This window comes from Numenius arquata, chromosome 5 (assembly GCF_964106895.1).
Source record: "Numenius arquata chromosome 5, bNumArq3.hap1.1, whole genome shotgun sequence".
NCBI lineage: Eukaryota > Metazoa > Chordata > Aves > Charadriiformes > Scolopacidae > Numenius > Numenius arquata.
Window position 1 is genome coordinate 13,324,932 of NC_133580.1, and position 23,207 is coordinate 13,348,138.

Genomic DNA, 23,207 nt, shown 5'->3' on the forward strand with positions numbered 1-23,207 from the left:
CACTGGCATTAAACACTGACATTTAGTGTTTTCCATAAAAGCATATATTTAGTTATATTGGTCCATCAAATATTAATAATAATTTGAATGGTAAATGTCAAATCTGGCTGTGGAACATACATGTACTACAGTATTTCAGAATCTAGTGGGTCAGCAAAGAACATTCTGGAGGAGAATGCCAAAAGTTAGCCATTTAGGGTTCCTTGCCTGACATTTCATTTCTCTTCAGGAGACAGACATGATATTTGCACTGCCTCCTTTGAAACACCAAATACATCATTATATCAGTGCAATCAAGGATGTCTAATGATACCTTTTCAAAATCTTATAATTAGTACAGAGCTTTGACAACACCTGTGCTTGGAACCTTCTGTATGGTTTGCTAGTAATACACATTCAGAATGGCAAGATCTATGAGCTAATTAAGTCACAACCTTTGAAAGTCATCAGCAAAAAATTCAAGTGACAAATTCAGATATTGTCCCATTTAGCACAAATACTGGAAAACATGAATAAAGAGGCACTTCTCAGGTTTGTGCTACCTTCTGAAACTTATGTCACGATAGTTTCTTGGGCTTTCTGAGAGTCATCTCATGGAAAGCAGAAAGAGAGATTGCCAAACCCTTAGTTATCTCCTTGCCCCTTGGGCAACTGGAAGAGCAGCAGAACTGGAAAGAAAGGAAAATGAAAGGAGAATGCAGATGGTTCTTGTCTGGATATGAGGCCCTGTTCATGCAGCCTCTGCAGGACATTGCTGTGCCCATGTGGGATGTCTGTCCAAAAGCAGTGTTTGGCTTGTGGTGTGACATTTGCAAAGATCAGTACCTGAATGATTCATGACTCTTCAGAGCATTGGATAAAGAGAGTACATTTTACTGCAGATTTACCGTGGTATATGCCACATTGCTCAGATTACTATGAAATCACCAAATGCCTTTAAACTGTGGCTTCTAGATAAGGCAAGGAGGATGGTGGAACTTTTATTGCTTGGAAAATGACAGTGGAGAGTTGCAGTAGTTAGTTGTTTTCATCTGTATTTCTTTGAAGTAGATCATAGCAGTTAGGCCTATAACAGCTAAATCATAACATGCAGCCCAAAACACCTGTACAACTGCCTGTCTTTGGAATATGGGATGAAATTATATTGCTATTTTTAAGTCTTATTTGATGAAATAATTATTAGAAAAGTCAGCTTTGATTACAGGGAAGATCATAGTTTAGGTCCTGTGCTGCACATACCTGAGCATATGATTATCTTTTAGCACATTAAGTAGATGGGCCTATTTTGTTGCATAAAATAAGGTTTAGGAGAAGTTTTCAGACCAAGACCCCATTACTGTTATTACAAAAAAGTATATACAGCCATGTATCGAAGACAGCATATTGGAGAGCACAACTGATCCTCTCCAAACACAGCATCTGTCTAAAACTGCAAGGAAGCTTTGTTCATATTGCATATCTGAATATAACTTGTCTGGTGCAGTTTCTCTCTCTGTCTTTGCTAGTGTGTGACTGACTTGCTACAACTAGGACTTGCTTTGGTTTCTTTTCTAGTGCTCTTTAAATCATGGCTAATTAGAGGAGTTCAGAATCCCTCTTAATATCATATTCTCCCATAGAATGTGAAATGAGAGTCATTGTGGATTGTTTTAACAAGTGCCAGGTTTGAACTTTGATTGATAAATCTTTGCATTAATATTGATACCAGCATGAACCTGCATGTGCCTTAGTTCAGCTATATTAGAATTAGATTAATTAACTGCAAATATACTGCATTGCTCAAAGCTTTATTTGTAAACCTAGCTTCCTAATCAGAATTGTTCCCAAAGCTTTATCTGGCATTTTAATGGTGCTGACTAACATTGCTTTAATTAGCTGCCTCTGTAAAGCACCCGGCAAACCATCTGTGTGAATCCTTTTAATTAACAGGGTTCAATATAAGCTTTTCTTTCTGGCATTCATAGAATGTCAGTGGAAGCAATATAAAACATACAGGGTAAAGATGTTATAGCATCAATCGAAAAGGAAGTATCTTTGCTTCTGTGGTTGGCATTTATTCTCTAAGGGCTCAGACTTCAATATAGAAGTTGACAGGCTATGCTTACGTTTGCCTGTGATTTTAGTGGGACCAAGATAAAACCATGAGTTAGCAATATGGATAGCACTGATTATCACCAACATTAGCATTGGGTAATGGCAGGGGGCTAAGATGTGTGACCTAGGCTTCACGTGACTTGCTATGGCTTTGAACTTACCCTGTAAGTAGCTTTAAAGGTTGAACCTGGCTTGAAGAAATCTTTCAGGTTTTACAAACAGGCAACCGTATAAAAAATGGATTAGCTTCAAAACAATTATTTTTTTAAAAGCAACTGGAGACTATGGAGAATTCTTATATCCAAGCGTTCCTCTCTTCCAAAAGTGGGATTCTGTCCAGCTTCTGTTGTCTACCTAGGCTGTTTTTCACTGGTGCACCATACACACGAGGTAAATTCTGGCCTCAATGAAACCAACAGAAAGGCTTCCTTCAGGATTCAGTCTAGGTGCTTGCTCGAATGCTGCTTTTTAAGATTATGTTTGAGATAGGTACTTGTACTAGGAAGAACTGTTGATCTATACAAACAATATTTGTATCAGTTAAGGTCTGTAGCCTGAGATAAAAGTTCACTATGAACGAGGACTGCATGTAGATATAGTTCACGTATTCGGTGAACTATAGTCCATTTGACAGGGCGTATGAAGAAAAAGTATGGCAAAAAGTTTCCCATGAAGGGATGCTAACTTAATGTGAAGTGCAGCACTAATGCTTTCCTGATAGTCTCACAAAACAGTTAGATATGAATTTGATAAACCACACACACTTTATGGAAAGTTTCTGGTACAGTGGAATTTACTCCAATCACAGATTTTTCATGGAAACCTGCCTGGGTTCCTCATGGTCTGCCCATAATGAGGTTTCCAAGGCCCAAGGTTTGAGAGCAGCCATACTGTGTACACAGAGCGGGGCTTCCTGGCTTCTGGAGCTTTCCAGTCTTATGGGATAAATAGATCCTGTGTCACGTGTATCACAATCAAATTTGGAAACACCATCTTTTAGCTTTTTCTGTTTACAACTATTTCATCCTGGATTGTTATAAAAGCTTGGCCCTGAGATGCTTTACCCTTACTTGGATACGGAGCAGAAGAGCATCAGTTATCTGCAACTAATCCCTTGAATAGCTTAGACATATTCCAGGGGCAGTTCCTGGTGTTTGAAATAACAGTAACTTCTGTAAAAGTATTTATGTGCAGACAGTGAAAAGTAGTAACTGGCTATAAGCAAACTAGCCTTTTGGGAAACGTTACTGTAGGGTGACTTACTTGAGGAAGGGCTTTAGGATCCAGGCCTTACTACACTCAATTACGTTTTCAACTTGGATCCTTCTGCATAAAGTTAAGAGGTACAGGCACAATTGCCAACAAACAATTCTAGGACACTAACTAACAAGCTGGCAAAACCACCCCAGAATCAGTACAGTCATGGCATGATAATCAGTAAAGTATTTATGATGTGACATCTGACCTACAAGAGAAGAAAATCAGTTGCTTTTGGGTGGTCTTCGCTATTGTGGATGATGATACCGAGCATCTTGGCTTTCTGAAAGTTACTGTGCTGAGTTTTACTGATCTGCAACCAGTAATAGGTTGAAGTGGTAACTGAGTGTACTCCCGAAATGGAGATTGTACAGATTAGACAAGGAAGGTGTGTAGGCAGAGTTCATGTTGCTGCATATCTCTCAGCAGGGTCTGTTAGGACCCTGCACAGCACCTCAGTAAGGGTCTGTGGGGTTTTATTGCATCTCTATGAGATGCTTTCATGTATGATATTTTGATGATTCTTGTTAGTACCTAACACTCTCACTATTACTTATTTTAGTATCAGAACATCTGGCAAAGATCTTTTTTTTTTAAAATCCTACAGACTCTTGGCTTGCTGACTTAGAAACTATTTTTAAACTGTGACATTTAGAATCACCTAGTGTCATTTACTGCAGAAGATGAGCTTTTAACATCAAGCAGAAATGCTAGGTGCTCAGCCTGGCTTGGTTTTTGCAGTTTGTGTGTTTTCTTAACCATCCTTATAAAAACAGTCAAGTGCTAAACAATTGAAATTAATCATGAGGTCTAATGCCTTAAGAAACTTACCATACCGGGAACTGTTCTGCAGATAGTCATTCTGGTCTTTTGTAAGTAGACAGATGACAGATTATGAATTTGAATCCAGAGAGGATTTTATGAAACGTGTTTTCTGAATCAACATGAAGCATAAGCATGTACAGACCAAGAGACTGAGGCTTTGTTTTAGAAGCCTGTTCACTAGACAAGCAATTGAATTTTGCTATAACTGTGGGACAGCCATTTGCACTGACATCTCTCCTGCATATTCACTTGTATTCCCAGTGACCTTAGTTGCAACAGGTACTTCAAAGCCCTCTAGGCTGTATCCTGGTGCAGGAAAATGTGTTTGGACACCAGCTAACTGCTCATCTCACGTGCTGCTTCTGTACAGAAATCAGGTCACCCCAAGTTGTAACTTGACATCATGTGAGGCCATAATACTCGCCTTGACATTTAAAATTGGCATAAGAATTGCAGGTTAACTATTCAGAAGCAACATACAAAGAACATTTATGAAGGTCAAAATAAAACACAATTCTTGGAAATGTGCAGAGCATGAGCATTTCTAATGCCAGAGGGGAACATGACTCAAGTATGAGAGTACTTCTCCCTGCTTTGCTTATTGAAAATTTTATGAAATCTGAATCAGCTTAGGTACACACACTGTCCAGCACAAGTGGACAGCACTTTGGTGACTTGACATCTGTTTTTGGAAAACTGTTTTCTCAGGTAGGAGTTCACATACCCCTAGGTCTCCTTGTTAAAAAAATATTGTTAATTCTCCTCCTTCATGGAGTTCAGGTCTTTTCCCCACAAGCGAAATAATTCTCTAGGGTAACTTACACATAAGTCAGATACAGGGATGATTCTTGATTATTGAGTCTTTTTACTAGTGTTTTTCATAACAATGTTAAAGGCTAACACAGCGGTCTTTAGGTTCCACCGTGAAGGATTAATTCTAGGAGGCCCCAAAATAGTAACTGAAGTAGTCTGGAATAACAGCAATGGGATAACTTATTCATGCGCAGAAAATTACATTTTTGGATAAAAACCTGCAGGTGGATTTGCAATTTACAAAATGGGTTGAAAAAAATCCAGGCAGCAATGTAGAATAAAATGCTAACTTGCACTGATTGCAATTCATGCTAGGAGCTGGAAGCATAAAATGCAGGGAAGAGAGAGTTGCAGGTAAGATGTTGGAAGCTTCCATTATGTTATGCACCTTGTTACCTCTCTAGCTTTCTTCAACTGCTCCCAGAATGCAGGCTGCAGTTGCCAAAGGCCAACCACAATATAAAGAATGCTGTGTTCTCCTCTGCCACTGAAATGCATTTTCAACATGAAGCAGGCTGTCACCCACAGGAGCTGTGCATCTGTCTTAGAATGGAATTCACATTGTGTTTGTGTACAGGACAAGACTTCCCGAAATTAGCTAGCCTGAGTACTGTCATTAACAGCAATAGCTCTGTCCCGAGCCAGACGCGTGCAGAGTAGGAACTGTGCCTCCCACTCCAACTTTCAGCTTTTATCCAAAAGCAGAACTGGGGCTGGCAGCAGCAGAAACAATTCTTGTCTCTTTTTTTTGCCAAACACCCATGACAATGGGCTGACTTGTGGATCTTTTTTTTTTTAAAATCCTGCTGCAGAATCTTCAAAACTTGAAGGGTAACAATATACCCTAAGGTCCCACCTTGCGTGTGGTGAACAGCATCAGCATCTTTTGCACCACAGTATGGATTAATCCATTTCTTTCAAATGGGTCCCAGTGAAGCCAGGGAATGACCTCTGAAAGGAAGTACTCTTCAGTGATTAACTCTGGAGACTAGGACTCTTAAGTAAACAAGGTGTAACGCTTTAATTTCAATTTTGGGGCGGCAATATTGAAAACTAATTCAAAGCACATGAGCTGTGCTTTGGTTCAAAACATTTCCCTTCAGCGGGTAATGCTTTTGCACCTCATGCAGTGGAAACTAAACTAAAAGGAGGGTCCTGACAAATGAAGTGGTGTGCTTGTGCTTCATTCTTGATGGTGTAAGCTAGACATGCCCTGGGTCACTGGTATAAGGGGAAAGAAACAGCAAGTGGTGTATTAGTATCACATTAGATGGCAGAGGGTTTATAGTTTTCTTTGTAGTTGTGCATGTTTGCTGCCTACTAACTCACATTACTTATCTTTCTGTGTCACCAAAGACGTGTACAATACTTGAGAATCTGAAGCTCCTTTGCAGCTCCTGCTGACTGCAAGATACGGACTTTAACCTGGCATCTTACTGAAGTAGGCCCAGAGTGAGTCTTATAATTACTTTTGACTGCACAGCCAGTTGGAACATGTTTGAATCCTCTGTCACCCTGACATACAGGAGAGAAACACAAAATGAGTAAATCTAATCACTTTGAAATTCGCTTTGTGAGGAAACCTGGGCTAAATTCTTCTCTCCAGCTTTAAAATGGTATGTGCCTCTTCTTGTTGCTGGAACAGCCATTTTGACAGCTAGGTAAGCATGTATGGATGTGAGCAGTTGTGGAGCTGCTCTGATTAACAATATCTGAACTAGCCTCCTTTCACCTAAGGAATTGGAGCTCTGAAAATAGTAGTAATGAGTCCTTTGACCCCTGCTGCTTTGGTGTCTATGTTCCAAGGGGTTCAGCCAAAGCTCTTCCAGTCCTGGAAAAATCTAAGTGCTAGTAACATTCCAAGCAAAAGATAAAGAAACCTGCCTCCAGGCAGAAATCCTCTAAGTTAGGCTCTTCCCTCTGCTACACATAAGCCAATGGAATATGGTTATTATATATAAGAAACAGCTATTCAGTATGAGACACGTATTTGGAATGGAGGAATAAATACGTGTTGATAATATGATCCTTATAAATTCAAAACAGAGCAGCCTGAGAAAGAGGTGAGGGAAGCGTCCTGCAGAAAGAGATTATGCAGTTTGCTAAGAGAGTGACAGTCAGCAAGATTTTGATCATACTTGTGTTGAATAAATCTGGAACAACTCTGTTGATTGAACTAACCCTGATGCTATGTGTTCAAATCAAACTGTATTTTTCTTTAAAAAAAGATCCTAAAGTTTATATGGGAAAAAGTTCACATAAATAATATTCTTCTGTGTTTATGCAGTGCATTTCATGCACAAATAGCAGTGCTTTTATATAACACAGAGCACTTGCCTATTTTCCTGCAGTTCCAGTAAAACTAAGGTACAGTGACAGCAGTAGGTTTGCTTTCTACCCAGAGATCGAACTAATGCTTATCTTCTGATCCATTTGTACCAGAAGGGCCAGTGCAAAGAAGCATATAGCTGGGAATCTGGATTTCCTCACTCTGCCACTGTGGTTTACTTCCCCAAAAAGGCCTTCAGTACAGAAGACATTCTGTGATCTTTTTCTGGCCACCTTAGCATGAGTGTGCGATGCTGGGGCTGCTTGGTGAGGGGGCCAAATGTAGAGGGGATAAAGAAAACAGGGAAGACAGGGAATCTCTGTATTATAGGCAGAAGGCGACATTGTTGAAGACAAGTGTCATGGTGACCTGGGATAACACATGCTGGACAACTAAACTGAGCCCTGAGTGCCATCAGCACGTGGTGGGGCAAACTGCTATTTCAAACTGGCTGTTGCAAGGTCAAAACCACCGTCTGCTGAAAAGGTAAATGTTTTTACCACTATCACATCAAGAAGTGTAAACCACAAATATTCTAGAGCTACTTCATGGTCAAAACTAAATCCTGATTCATCATCTCATGAGAATAAAGGAACCTCAGTAGAGAAAACCTGTAACACTGTTTCTGTGCAAGGTTATCTTCTAGGGATCACCTAGTGTCATTTTAAATAACCTTTGTGGCTGGATCTCCTTGGGGGATTACAGCACAGCATAAGAGAGCAAATGTATTTCTTTCCTATTAAAAATTCCTTTGCTTAATTTCTTCCCTCTACTTTTGGTTCCACTCTACATGAATGTGTCACCTCAAGGTCTAATCTGAAGTCCATTGAACTAAATAGATTTGGAACCTGGCCCAAACACCTACTCTGTGTGGTACAGCATAAAGGCAGTTTCCTCTTTCATCTTCTGTCTCATATTTCTACTATACTTCTTAGCATTTCTAGAGAGGGAACTATATCACAGTCAATAACTGCATCTGTTTTCGTAGAAGGCTGAGTCCAAAAACTATCAAAGCTAATAGAAATCTGTTGATTGACTACAGTAGACTGTGGATCAACCTTCAGTCCATCTGCATTTAGCCTTTTCCCTCAGTCATGCATCACAATCCAACTTATTATAAATCTATGATTTAAAGAAACACAGATGATGTGTGAAGGTCTCTTTAAAAAACAACAAAAACAGTGCAACAGTGTTGTTTTTAAAGCAGTGACTGAGGCTGACAATAAATTTGGATTGAAAAGTTGTGCACTATCCAAAAACTGCAAACACAAGCTCTAAACAAAATCCATATGTGCCTCTCAGAGGTGCAGGTGTCAAAGATATTAAGCCACAAAATTCTTCACATTAAAATAACTTCAAGGACCAGGTTAAGCTCTAAAAACTCCAAGGTAATTCAGAGTTAATCGCAACAGCTAGTCTTTAATATGGTCAGGCAGTAGAAAGTGTATGAAACTCATTGCTTGAAGGAACTAGTAGCACCTTATCTAGACAGTATGAATTTTCATACAGATTCAAGGCAAAGATGTAGTTTCAGTTCAAACATTCAAAAGGGTGTTGGTTGTTTTTTAGCTTTCTAGGGCTAAAGTCAAACTCTTCACATTATTTTAATATATTTTCTGCAGCTTAATTTCCTGTGTTTTCTTTTATAGTGGCATAAAAAATTGCCCAGCAAAACTATGAAGGAGTCATAAAACACTTTCTAGGTTGCTCCATTTTAATTCCTGCTTTAAGGTTGAACTACTATATGAATCTACCAATCACTCTCCCAGCCAAGGAAACAAATTGAGTGAAGCTTTAGTGCATTTTGAATCCTCTCTGAAACATCTTTGAAGCTCTTGGAAGTTATCTTGGAAAAATTCTGAGCAGCCCGTCCTATCCTATCCTATCATGTCAGTCCAAAGAATGGAAGTTCTAATTCTGTCATCCATGTGGGAAGATACATATTTTTTCAGTGCATTTTGGATGCTGATTTACACATAGATCGTTTGAATTTTTATGGTCAAAAAAGCAGAATGGAAACAAGTGATAACCTCAATCTGGCTGCGACAAAAAACATTCCTTATGAAGCTAGCAACAAAGGCACGTCACAAACCAAACAGAATTATCTGACTGCATGTCAATAGGAAAAAATTAGACATCTCCCAAGAATGCCTATATCATTATATTTCCAAATCAAATTTACTTCCAAATAAACAATCTATTTGAACTCTCTGACAGCTACCCGTTGTTGGGACTATAAAAAACCAGAGCATCTCGCTAATCTCTGATGCTGTGTAGCATTCTGTGAGTCTTTCATATTCCAGATATGAATATCTGCGTTGTTTGTATATGTGGAGTAACCATAAATAAGCATAGCTCTGTAATTCTATGGTACCGCCACAGGAACCAAATGTGGACTAGAAAAAAGTGAAATTTGCTCTTATCAGTAAATAATAGTAAGAAGTTCTCAAGTTATTACTATCAGCTGCTGTGTATGTTGGTGTACCTATTCCACAGTCTCCTGTACCGTAACTGCCAAGAGCTTGGGTCACAGGTTATTTTTAATTTCTTTTTCATTATCTGAAAAGTGCAGAGGTGGGCAGTGAAGGCATAGCTACTGGACCTGCAGGCAGTGCAACAGCATGGATTAAAGGTCTCAAGATTCAGATGCTGAGGTAGAGTAACAAGGGAAGGCAGAGGTGAGCAATCAAGGGGATCTGAGCATGCAGAATTTCTTCCATGAACTGAGGCTCATGTCTGGCATGTGACAAAGTGGGCAGAACGCTGAGAATGTGGACAGTTTTTCTAAAATCTGAGATGTGCCTATAGCTCCAAACTCATATTTCCATCTTTAAGTGCCAATTGTCTGTTCCTTGGGGTCAGGAAGATGATCCTTCTAGGACTCATTACTAAGGTGGTTATGAACCTGTTATATACCATGCATCAGTTACAGAATGTATAGATTTTATTCTTTGGATGAACAGTTCAGACAAGCATAGATAATGGTTTCAAATGGTCAAGATTTTCAGGAGTCTAGATTTTTGTGTTATCTCTCAAACAATTCAGCTGCTTGAAGAAGTGTGGATAATGTTGTATGAGCAAAGAATAAAACCAGTAGGACTTTGAAGCTTTGAAGTTCATTTGTTAATGTTGATTATTCCTGAAGTTTCCCCACTCTTATATTCCAAATGTAATTGTACAGAAATCTCTTTCTGCATCCTGAGTTTTCTTTTTCCTCATTTTTTTAGCACTGTGTTTTGTATGGAGACACTTCCAGAGACTTTCAGTTGTACATGTGGCGCACTGTGCTGTCACTGATAGATTAGTCTTTGTAGGTAACATGTACGTCAGATGTTTGAACTCCTCCAAGGCTAATTGTTGATGGCTATGAAAAAGGTGTGTGAAGGGAACCCCTATTATAAAGTTGTGCTGCCTTAGATCTTTTTTCATTGGAACATTTCTGCCACGATCTAACCATTCTCAGTCAATGACTTACACAGAGGTTGTCCTCCACTGTTCCTTAATTCCTGCTGGCCGGAGCACCCTTCATGTGTCAAGCACAGTGCTCCCATCAGCTGTGTGTAGCAGACTAAGAATTCAGTACCCAAATCACTTACAGGCTGCTGTTGTTTTCCACAAGTGTTGGATTTTATAAGGTTTCTCCGTAATTTATCAAGTCTTTCATAAACTGACAGCTGTTATTGCTCTGCTGTTTTCATCTCATGGACTACATTTAGGCCTTTAGGAGGCACCTTTGTAAGATGCCTTTTTTTATTACTGTCTCAAAATACAGCATGTATCAACTTTCAGTAGCTATAATATTTGCTACTGTCAAATTGAAGTTTCAGTAAGAATCATGAAAGAAAGAAATGCTATCTGCATATCATTCTTCTCATGAGATTCTCCCTGTGGCCTGCTTCCTTAATCCTTTCACCATACATAAGAGAAAAGAAACCACAAGCTCAGAGACTGTTTATACTGTTGCATGACCAATGGTCTCAAATCTTTTTATGGGGTAAGATGGAAAGTGGGTGTTTAGGGAGCACAGTTCATGAAGAAATTCTACTGCCTGAGGATTTAGGCAATAGAGCAACTGATTAACATACAGAAAGGAAAAGGGTTTCTGTGTTTGCAACTTGTCAGGGTTGAGAACCTTGAAGATCTTTCATGGTAGGGCAGAGATCTGATCTTTTGGAGAGTGGAGAGTTCTAAAGTTTCGCAAGTCATGTGAAGTCTGGACCCATCTCCAAATTCTCATTAAATACTTAGGTTTTTGAACCATGTATATCACTTCAGGCACAGCCCTTTGCCAGGTTACTTATAAAAATTCTGGATCTTGAGTATTCCTATAATAGTCTGGTTTTGGTCCGGAATTCAGGATATGAAATGTTTCTGACTTTAATTTCAGAAGTGTAGCGTCAGTCAACATAGATACATTTTATATGGGAGGTCACGACTGTTCTTTTACTAACAGCGTGGAAAGCAATATCTGCTCAGTAAGAGACCACCTGAACATCTCTTAATATTACCATATTTGTGTGGTTTTTCTCTTTCCTACTCAGGCCTCACACCTATCTATTTAAGGCAATTAAAATTCCTTGTAACTTCAGTGAGTTCTGGGCCATGAGTTTCTCACTGAAGTGATATGAGAAGGGTAGGTGGTAGCAACAAGAATTGCATAGAGAATGGAAGAGTTAGGCACAGTATGCCTTCCTCCATCCCACAAATATTTGTGAAATAGATTGGGTTTTTCTGAATGGAAGGGTAAGAAGACTAGAACTGAGAGCCTGAGAGCTCTAGTGTGTGAGCTGCGTAAAACCCAAAATCTCTTCACCAAATGGTTTATTGTACATGCATTCTGCAATGGAAAGTCGTTCCATCAGAGCATTCCAACTGCCCAGGTTGAAGATTTTGGTCGTAATTCAGTGCGAGATACGCTGTATTGTACACATGCTTCTGTGTTTACATATATGATGTATATTAGGTCGACAGGTGGTATACATACTCAGCACCTTGCAAGGCTGAGTCTTTAACACTATCTACACGACAGAGTGCAGTTGCTGCTCAGTTACTGGAAGGAATTGAGAGAAGGTAGCACTGAAGTCATTGCAGGGATATTTTTTCTGCTTCTTAAGCGAGTTTTGCAGCGCGGTGAGTTCTGCACTGTCCTAACTAGGCTGCTTCCAGGATTTAAAATAGCTAGTTCAAAGATACAGGTATTACTATGTCATGCTGCAGTCTACCGTGCAGACATAGCCTCATTTATTTTTAGGTGATGTTCTCAGACCACTATTGTGAGATACCTGATCTGGTTCATCTTTGTATTTAATCCAGCTATGTATGTATGTACCACCTGGCATTTTGTTGTTATTTCAGTATCTAAAGAAGAATGAAAAGTACATCAGAAAAGTGGTTTGAATTTGATACAGAAAAATCATAGTACCAAAGGAGCTTAAACTTAAATGTGTTACTAATCATGAACGTTCTTGGAAGTCAGTATGTTTAGTTGGGGCAGCAAGCTTAAAAATACTGGAGCCAGATGGGCTGATTCATACATCAGCATGCAGCCTTATCTGCTAAGAAATCAAACCAGCAAGTGGAATATGGAAACCCTTTCTAAATCCTGCAATTTTGCATTTTTGCTTCAAAGTAATCTTCCTCCATCTGAGATTTACGTATTCCAGAGTGTACTCAAAAATCTTAGATCTTTTAACTAGACTCTAAATGCTTTGATTCACAATTGTTCCGTGTAGAAATGATACAATCTACAATACACGTTCCATTTATAAAGGCACTGTCCATAGTAGTGCCATAAAAGACAGCTGCAGCTAAATGCTTGAAGAACTTGTACATGACTACCTGAAAGGAGGTTGTAGAGAGGCAGGGGTCAGTCTCTTCTCCCAAGTCACAGGCGATAGGACAAGAGGAAATGGCCTCAAGTTGCAGCAGGGGAGGTTCAGATTGGATATTAGGAAAAAATTTTTACACTGAAAGGTTTATTAAGCATTGGAGTGGGCTGCCCAGCAAGTAGTTGAGGCACCATCCCTACAGGTATTTAAAAGACAGATTGACATAGTGCTTAGTAACATGATTTAGTGATGATTTTTCTTACAGTTAGGTTGATGGCTGGACTAGATGATCTCAAAGGTCCCTTCCAACCTAGACAATTCTATGATTCTATGAAGTTTATTTTCATGATAGGAGGCAGGAGATCTGAAGTCCACTCTAGCTCAAAAGCTGATCCAGCTCTAAGAATGATGGTGAATTCTCTCCCTGACTCCATAAAATCTCCTCTCCTCTGATGATGCCTGGAGCATCCCAAGGTGGAAGGAAGGAGTTCAAGCTCAGAAGCACGTGATGTCCTGTTGGGTCTCACTAATAAAAGAGTAAAGAGAGTAAAAAGAGTCCCAATGAATGTGAACCTAGTATTTTTGGTTACATATGTGTGATGATAAGATCTAATTCAGACAGTAACATACTTTTCAGAATATCTAGTTCTGTACAAAACACAAGGTCTGGATTTACAAGACACAAGGTCTGGATTTCGCTAATGCTAGAAAGAATAAGTTTTTAAAAAAAAAAGTCCGCAGTCAATCTGTGGTGGAAGCTGGTAGGATTGAACCACTGGTGAAAAGCAGAAGATGCTTCATAACATATGTCTGACAACTACTTAAGATTCAGGGTGGCTGGTGCCAGGGAGACAGGATACAAACACTGCATCTCTTTGTGTCAGCAAGTCCAGTGTCACTATGGATGCAGGAGACATTAATTCCAAGGGGAGAGCAGTGCCAACTTTTCTCAAAGGAATCCCTTCAACAGCTCCTCCACTTAGGTAGTTATGAAGTTCAGTTTCCAATGAAAGTTGCTGCCTCCTGGCATTACCTCTACTTCATTAAATAAGGAGGCAGTTATTTGGGAAGTTAGACTCTACAAGGCCTGCAGAGAGGTAGGAGGAAGAGCCCGAAGTCACTGTGGCTAGCACTACTCATTTCTGAAATGCAGCTTGAGAAACCATGGGGAAACATACATGACAGAAAATAATAAGCATTTATGAGAGTATTTCAAATGGATGTCTAATGGCCAGAGCTCTGGCACGTTCCATTAAAAAATAACCAGGGAAACCAGAGAAGTGAATTGCCTGCTTATCATGGGATGCTGCACAAAAGACATTGTATGCCAGACGCATAGCAATGGAAAGCTGGCATAAGATGCAAGAATGCTTGAGATTCCTATTCAGATCAGGCGTGAACATTACCACTGAAGACAGAGCACCAAATATGATATGCATAATCACTGCAGAAAGCAGAATGCAAATAAACCCTGAAATCACAGGAGATTGCTGGTCCTCTTTTGCCTAACATTGATGCAGATCCATCTGAATTACAGATTCAGTTTGGAAAAAAATAACCCTTAGTGGAATTCCCATTTTTAATGAGATGCTGCCCAGCTAGCAATTTAATGGCCCATCATATGTAGCAGATGATAGACTATAGACAGATTCTAGGAGCAGTTAGGAGAAGATAATGGATCACAATTCAGGAAAGGCTCGTTCTGATAATTTTCTGTATTTATCAGTTTAAACACCAGTACAAAACTCTAGCTGAAGTCTGTGAATAGCAAGAACTTAATTTGATAAGAAGGATGTGGGAATTTACAGGGGCACTTACTCTTCCTTACTAGGTCATCATAGAATGTTTTAAAATCTTGATAGGTATCATGACATTTACAGCCTCATGAACATAAAAAAGCCAAACCGTTCACTGCCAAAGCGCACTTGGAGCAAAACCAGTCAATCTAGAAGCATTAATGTTTCCATACTAAATACTGTACAGAGATATTAAAAAAAAAAAAAAAGAAAAGAGTTCCTGACCCCAAATGCCAATTACATACTGAGTGGGATTTCTGTGATTAAACTTAAGCTGTCAAAAAAGTAAGCATCTATCATAAGCTATTTGCCTGTGCTCCCTCAATAATCAGTGGAGAGAGACAGGCATCTCCAGGGAAAAATTCTTCTCAATCTGGGTGACAGGATGAATTACCCTCTGGGGACAGCATGTTTCCAACAGCTATAAAGGGTATCTAGATGATTCCCTTGCCATGTGAAGTTTAGATTAACTGAAAAAACAGACCAGATTTTGGGCACACCAGTCCTTCTTTTGATCTGAAAACAGAAAAGGAGTTCATGTTGCCAGCATCTTACCACTTAATCTAACAGCACTGGTTGGTCAAATAAAGCACACTACTTTACAAACTTTCTTTCCTATGTATTAGACCATCATAGATAAAACTCTGCCATCAACTAGATGCCAAAGTGGTAGATCTAAAGTTGAATGGGATGAATCTCCTCCCAGGACACAAGAAGAGTGGCATCATGGCATCAGATGAGTTTTGTGCTTAAAACGCTGCTTCCTCATCGATTAGAAAAGGATTCTAGATATCTAGATCAGATATCGATATACACATCTGACAAACAGACGTATATAATTGTCAGGACAGATGAATCCTACCAAAAATTGACAGGTGGGTGACATTTATTCTCCAATAAGTGCAATGAATGCACTCCAATCCCAGCTGAACAGCAAACTGGCTTGTGCAGTCATGTCCTTCCACCATTGCGTACTGCCTCCTGCTCACAGGTTTTGGTCAGGGAGCAGCTGTTTTCCTCAGACAATGAAACTCTCTGGAGAAAGTAAAATAAACCCCCCTTCTATGATGCTGCATGAATACTCTTTTATAAATGGAAATGCCACTAAGACAGACATTTAGGGAAAAGCTCCAGTCAAATCTACCAGCCATTAGGCCATGTCGGGAATGTTGTAACAGCCTCGTGAAAGATCCTGCTTAGTCTCTTTCATACAGTGGCTCTTAATAATGAGCATATAATAAATGTACAGTCTGGAGGAATTTACTATACAGTATCCAATTGGATTTATATAGTCATAAACTTCTACAGCACTGCTTCTATGATTTACAACAGTCTCCACTAATTATGAAGCTGAGATGTAAAAGGCAAATGTTACCAGACTGCTTGTACAGTGATACTGTACAAATGCACATTTGCCACAGCAATTTTGGATTGCTTGTTAACAGAGAACCATTGCAAATCACAATGTATTTTAGCCTGCTCTTCTGAAAAGCACCAAAAGCAGAAACCTAGGAAGTTTGTGGGATGGGGTTTTATTGTGGTGGAGTTTAGAGATAGGGGAAGGAGACGGGAGCAGATAGTCCATGGACCCCACCAATGAAAATTCTGCTACCTTCTGCCTGGATTGTAGGGGACTGGACTTAGTAGTTTACCTGATCCCTTCCCAAATCTATACTTCTGATTTCCTAAAAAGAAACCGCCACAGGAAATACTGTAACTCACAGTAGGACAAGGTGCTCATGACCTAAATGGATACAGAAGGGTGTTTACTTCACAGATTTCTGGCACAGACATTTAATTTTCCTGTTACTCAGCATATTAAATAACTATTTCAGAAAGGACTGTATGTCATTAATAGATATTACCTGGGCATCGTGGGCAGCACAGCTGTGGTACATGCACAGGGGAAGGACAGTGTAGACTTGGGCATCTTATTCTGCTGCACAGCACATTTCCATTCTGCAGGCGGAAAATAATACAATACTTTAATGAAATGGGCTGTCTCACTAATTTCCATGCTCTACTCTGCATCTAGATATTTTAAAAACAAATGCCTATTTACAACATGCTGATTTCACTCATGCCAGGGCAAGCCCAGACTACTTTCAGTGCTTCTGACTTTATGCTGGAGGTCAGAATGTAGCAGAAATCCATACAAACACTAAAATCAGAGGAAGTGCCTAAAAATGGATTGCAAAAATCTTCATTTGTGGTTTTCTTTTGAGCAGATTATGCTTAGGAATTTCATTTCCAAAACTAAGACACAGATAATGAATGGTAGGTCTCTGAGATATCACCCAGTGAGGGTTAGTTCAAGACTGCAAGAGACAATAGCGTCTGTAACTGTTCCTGAAAACTGTGGAGAGTCTTTTGTTTTCATTTTATGGGTTCCCCAGTAGACAAAAAACACGAGTTGGTAAGTAGCCATTTTTCTAAGAAATACGAGCAAGTCTTGGGAATGGTGTTCATTATTCATGTCATTAACATAATATTCTATTTGACCACATCTAAGTTTGATTTATAATTAAAACACAGGGAATTTTCATTCTCCAGTGTCTAGTGTCTGTAATCAGAAAAGACTATCCATTTAAAATTCCCATTTCCCATCTATAATTCATCCTCCTAATTTAGCTCTGAGTTGCTCATGTTTATAGCAAGAAACATGAACACTGATACTATGCCATGACTGTAGTTTTGGGTGATGTCAGGAATAAACCCACTTCGTTTTCATATGCCTTCTGGAGCACTGAAATGTTTCCAGTGGAGGTGCAGACTTCCTTAGATAGCATATGCATAGGCTTTCCTAGCCATCTCTTTCAAAATAATCCATTGACTCCTAAGTATCTGCAGACCACAGGCTGGAATCATATTGTTAGGTCATTACTACCCACAAACTGCATTTGTGCATCTGCTTTGGAAAGAAACACTAAAAATTATATCACCATCTGTTTCCAATGATGATTGAAAGTAAATATACTGATTTTATAGAGGAGGAGCAAATTTTAGGCTGTAGGCTCTTTATGGGATAGGGACTATCACTGGTCTGCACAGCTCCTTGCCCAGTAGACCATCATCCCAGAGCACTACGGTAGAAGAAAGGCTGGCACTGCCTGTTGGCCTCGCTCCATGTTGCTTACTTGACCTGTTCCATGGCCTCACTCCCTTTTTAATTATTAGTCTTGGAAATCTCCTGAGGTGAATGTTTACTCTCTGTGCATGATCAGCTGTGATAAAAATTCTGCAGGCCTGTTTCCCTCCTCAGAGCTGCCTGCAGTACTCCACTGTTTGCAGCAGGACAGACCTATTTTAACTGATCTTGTGCTTGGTAAGACTGATCTTATGCTCTGATTTGCAGTGATATTTGGGAGACCAAGCCCTACTGACTACAGCAGGACTTGAGCTCCTGTAGGCCTCTGTGAGTCGGGGCCACGGTTAGCATTTCTGCGTCACATACTCAAAGAGTTACAGTGCATCTCCCTTCCTGAGCTGTGTTAGGAGTGCTAAGTGTGGAGAGCATTCATTTTAGCCCCTGAAGTCTGCAGATCTATGAACGTAAGCAAAAAGCTGCTGTATTTTAAAGAGTAAAATAATGATCTGACAAATGAGTGCTCCAATTCACCTGACAGTAACAGTCAACAGTCTCCACTGTGTATTGGTGGGGGGGAAGGAGGCATTGTAAAAGAAAGGGGATAAGGCTAAGAACACTGAATTATGTTTTGTTTTATTCTGGTTTAAGTATGTAGATTATAACTTGTAAAAATACCATACTACATAACACAAAACCAGGAAAGCTTGCTTTTTCTTTTTTTTTAATCCCAGGCTGAATAATTTGGCCACTGTTTAGTTAATTTGTCTCACCTTTTTCTTAAACGTTAGAAGTGTGTGTGTTGGGGAGGATGGACGGACAGACTGTTTAGAGATGGAGCACAGATCTCGGTCTGTTGCCTGGCTGATGTGGCTTGTTTTGTGCAGAGATCATATGGATCATGATATTTGAGGCCACAAGAAATTTTGGTCACACTAGTGATGAAGACCCCTGGGGATTTTTTTTTGCTTTTCTCTGCAGTGTGAGGGCGTAGGTTGCTGGTTCAGACTCTGTACATATCCTTTGCCTAACTGACCTACTGCCAGGGAATGGTAGGTGGGCTACACTTAGGTCTCTCCTATTTGCTGTCTGTGGCACACTTAACTTTCATTTTTTATGCTGTAATATTTGGTTTAAGGTCTGTGCTTGTACTGTGTCATGGCACATCTCCTAATGCTTTATATAGCCTTAATTTTGCTAAAATTATAAATTATTGGGAGTTTCCTGATGATCTGGAGCTTTTACTGTAGGTCAGCATTCCAAGGGCACGTCTTTTGGCCAGGACAAATTCAAATGAATGACTGGATGCTGTAGTCGTTATTTGGAGTCTTCCTTTCAGGCTACAAGAGTCACATCCCAAAGATCCCTCAGCATCCTCACTGCTGAAATAACCCCAAGTTACATTTTGCACCCTCATGGTACAACAAAGGTAAAACAGAGCAAACAAGGAACTAGAGTCCAGAGTCACTTCTGAGCTGCTTGTATCGGTAATTACCACAAGCAGTTTCCTTCTTTACTAGCCTCGTTGCCCTGCACTGTCACTCTGGTCTTCCATGCCCTTGTGAGAAATAAAATATACTCCATTTGTTGAAACCTCACAGTGCATGGGTATGCCTGGATCACAGCAGTGCTGTTCTCTAGAGCAGCATCCCAAGCACTTTCCCATCCCTCCAGACTATCATTGTCCTAAAAATCATTGAGCAATGATTCGTATCCAGATCTCTAGGGTTTTCAGTGAATTTCATCCTCACCCAAGACACAGCCTTCCAGCAATTTGTGTGGAATGGGTGTTTTACCACACACGGACTCTGAGCGAGTTTTCAGCTTTGCATGTAGATCAGCAAAAGTAAGTGGAAACTCCTTTTTGCTATAATCAGGGACTTTTCTTCCTCCTACCTTGCTTTTTCTCTTGCAGACGCATTCTGCTGCACAGATCTGAGATGCAGCCAAGCTTGTAGGACTACTGTTTGTGCATCTCTGCATCAAATTGTAGTAGCAGATCCCTCAGAGCAAATGCTGCACAGGGGCCCAATATTTTACACTTTTGGGGGGAAAACAGCCAAGAAAACTTTATTCTGCATTAAATATAGCAGGCAAAACTCAGCATCTGGAGTGTCTCATGTGTTAGTGATTAAGATCCCTTATTGTTTAGTCGTTTTAAAGTACTCTAAGGGACATATTCTGCCTTCATTTTCCTGCTCCCTCCCAGCTTTATATGACATACTTAGGGGATCTATGACTGCTGTGTCTTCATATCAGGCACCAACAGATGGTAGCCAAGGACATGTCCTTTCACGTCCTACCCAATTCTCTCTCCTCCCCATACTCTGTTTTCATTTTTCAGCATCTCATTCTTCTTTCATAAATTTTTACAAATGGTGATATCCAAGCCTGTTCCTTCAGCACTTTAGGGCAGCAGATGCTTTGAAATGCCTCTGAAGATGTGGACACTACCAAATTCAGGATCAGCATAATGGTCCATATTGATGGAACTGCAAGGATTATGTCTTTAGGTAGAGGGGTCCGATTAATCCACATGTAACGTTCAGCATTGACAAAGCTTCTGGCTAGTTAAGGAGCTGTTTTGTCTCCCCCATGCAAGTCTTTTTTTGCCAGTATTGGCCTTCTCCGTAAATGTTTTCCCTTCGCTAGGATCACCTGCCTCTGTTTCCTGCAGCATGATCAGGACCCACTAGTGAAAACACGTTTGGGCTTTGTCAAATTGTAGATACAACATAAAGGATTCTAGTCAATTAAGCAAGTAGAAGAAGTTGTAGGGCAAATAACTCAGCAGTCCTACCTCAGAGCAAAGACAATTAACACAGTAAACAAGGCCATAGGGTTCTAGATAAGGATGCCATCTTTCTCCTACACGATACTTCTTATCTTGAAACACACAGTACGTATCGGAATCTGTAAAACAGTAAGGAATTGAAAAAGGTATGAATGAATGTTCCCATTGCGTACTTACAAAGTGTTTCTAGGTGCATAGTGTTTTCTGTAAATTATTTTTTCATTCCCTGGAGAATCACACAACAGAAATGCCCTTAGTTTCATGTGCTTTTGTTTCTAACCTCCCAAACCAAAATAAATGACGTGGCCTCCCATTTTTCCAAAACTACAGCTCCTGAAATAGCTGACAACATGGCTTTCATACAGGGTGAGTTTATCCTTTCACCTGCAAGAACATAGGCTAAGATCCCATTTAGGTAACAAAATTAAAGTACTTGATTGCTGAGACAGGCTTATAGGAAACAAAACCTTTTCACTGCAAAACCAAAGCAATTGGTTCAACTCAGGAAAACTCCAGGTTGTAGAGCAGAGAGATTTTGAACATGGGACTGCAGAAGGAAGATAAATGCACTGTATTTACACTGCATGTTCAGTATCTCCATATTTTAATAACCTAATAAAAACGAAGTTTGCCCAGTGTTTCAGAACAATTTGTGCTGACTTACGTATGTATCAGCATTCAAAATATTTTAAGATCTTTCTGTTCATTAAGGACTTCTAATCTTGCAGATGCAGTTTTGCAGGTATCCATGTACTTATCAGATATTACTGCCCTGTCTCTCCCTGTCACATTATGTTTTCACGGTGAAAATTCAAATCTCTTCAATAAAAGGGTGTTTCTCATGTGCTTCCATGAGAGAAGTCCTTCCTGTTATCTTCATGATGTCCAAAGTTAGCTTATATAGTATAGATGATACTTCAGGGTATCAAACAAAATACCTGTCTCCCAAGTGATAATCCAAGCAAGGGACATTCTTCACATTTACTGGGCTAAAAGAAGGTAGCAAGACGTAGGGATTATTAGTAGCAACTGCAAAGTGATCTGCTTTCACTTCACACAAAAGCATGACAAATGAAATGCAGGATCTTAAAAAGCAGATGACTGAAGTGTAGTTTGGTAATTTCTCCCACTGTGCTTTCTTTGAACAGGGATATCTGCACATTGTTTTCTTGTGAGTAAGTTCAGTGGAGAAGGTGGCCTTTTTGGAATTCAGTCTCTTTCTTTTTTACGATTTTTTTAATCTACCTCCTTAGAAGCAGAAGCTGCTTCTAAGCAGCTGAAAGGAGGAGGCTGAAAAATTTAACTACTTCTCAAGGGCAAACAATGTCCTTTCTAAGAAGGCCAAAACCCAGCCTATGCAGGTGGGGAGAGCATTCCAGAGGGCTAGTAACACGACTGTAGCAGTCAATAACTCCTAGACTTACTTGGGTAGTTATTCCTCCTTGCCATGCTTTCTGAAATGTGTTAACATCTCCCACAGATGACAGGCTTCATAGAAATACTCCCTTTGTTTTGTTTGTATTCTTTTCAATTTTTCTCATCAAGTTTTTGACAGTGCTTAGACTCTTAATTTTCTCAAAGGATGTATCTAATCCAGTTCATATGAGGTTGTTTTTGGAACACAACAGAACAGTCTTGGACAGATTTTACACTAGCTGAAAACTTCAGCACAATGGTCTTACACATGGGACAAAATCCAGATAATCCGTCAGATGTTTACAGAGGTCACTAAAATGGAATTAAGCACTCTCTTTATTCAGGATATTTGAAATAAAACAGATTCTCCAATGGATGTGTTATGTTCTTTATGATGCAATGAAACCTGTACAGCTTCAGGAAAATGTGCCCCAAACGTGGGTGTGACCTGATTCTACTAAATGCAGGATTAGAAGAATGTTAGAAGGTTTTGAACGCAGTTCCACAGTTTAGGACATTCTTGTTTGAAGGTCTTTTCTGAACCACACTTGTCAAATAGAAGGAAAACATCAAATTGGACGAATGTGACAGCTTTGTTTGAAGTCTACTTACGTTTTACTTGTTCTAGTTTACCTCCATCTATGAAAAGGAGACAGAGCACACCAAAAAAGATAAAATGAAAATCCTCCAATATCCACTTTTTTCTCATCTTTATCAACAAATGGAAAAGAAAGAGCCTCCAAAGTAGAGAATGTTGAGCTGTTGGGAAGAAAAGATTAAATTAATTCAACTAAAATCCTGTAAGATACTTACATTTTCTGACATGACTGCAACCAACACTCAGAAATCCTAAACTGCCAGAACAAAAAAATTGGTCTATATCATAGATCTTCATTTCATGGAAACAACTTTGGCTTCATATTGTTTCTTTTTTGGAAAAGGGGCCACATTCCCCATTCATGAAAGCTGA

The 23,207-nt window shown here is 39.6% G+C and overlaps 1 protein-coding gene across 6 annotated transcripts in view; it reads right to left on the bottom strand.

Annotated features, from left to right (window-relative positions):
- Positions 1-22,946, bottom strand: part of CHRDL1 (chordin like 1) — a 36,481-nt gene extending 13,535 nt beyond the window's left edge. For all 6 annotated transcript variants that reach the window (XM_074147228.1, XM_074147226.1, XM_074147224.1 and 3 more), the window contains exons 1-3: positions 22,850-22,946; positions 20,828-20,940; positions 16,808-16,901 (exon numbers count right to left, since the gene is read on the bottom strand). In XM_074147228.1, coding sequence (XP_074003329.1) covers positions 16,808-16,901; positions 20,828-20,940; positions 22,850-22,946 — 304 coding nt within the window. The remainder of the gene's footprint in view (positions 1-16,807; positions 16,902-20,827; positions 20,941-22,849) is intronic.
- Positions 22,947-23,207: the final 261 nt, after the last annotated feature.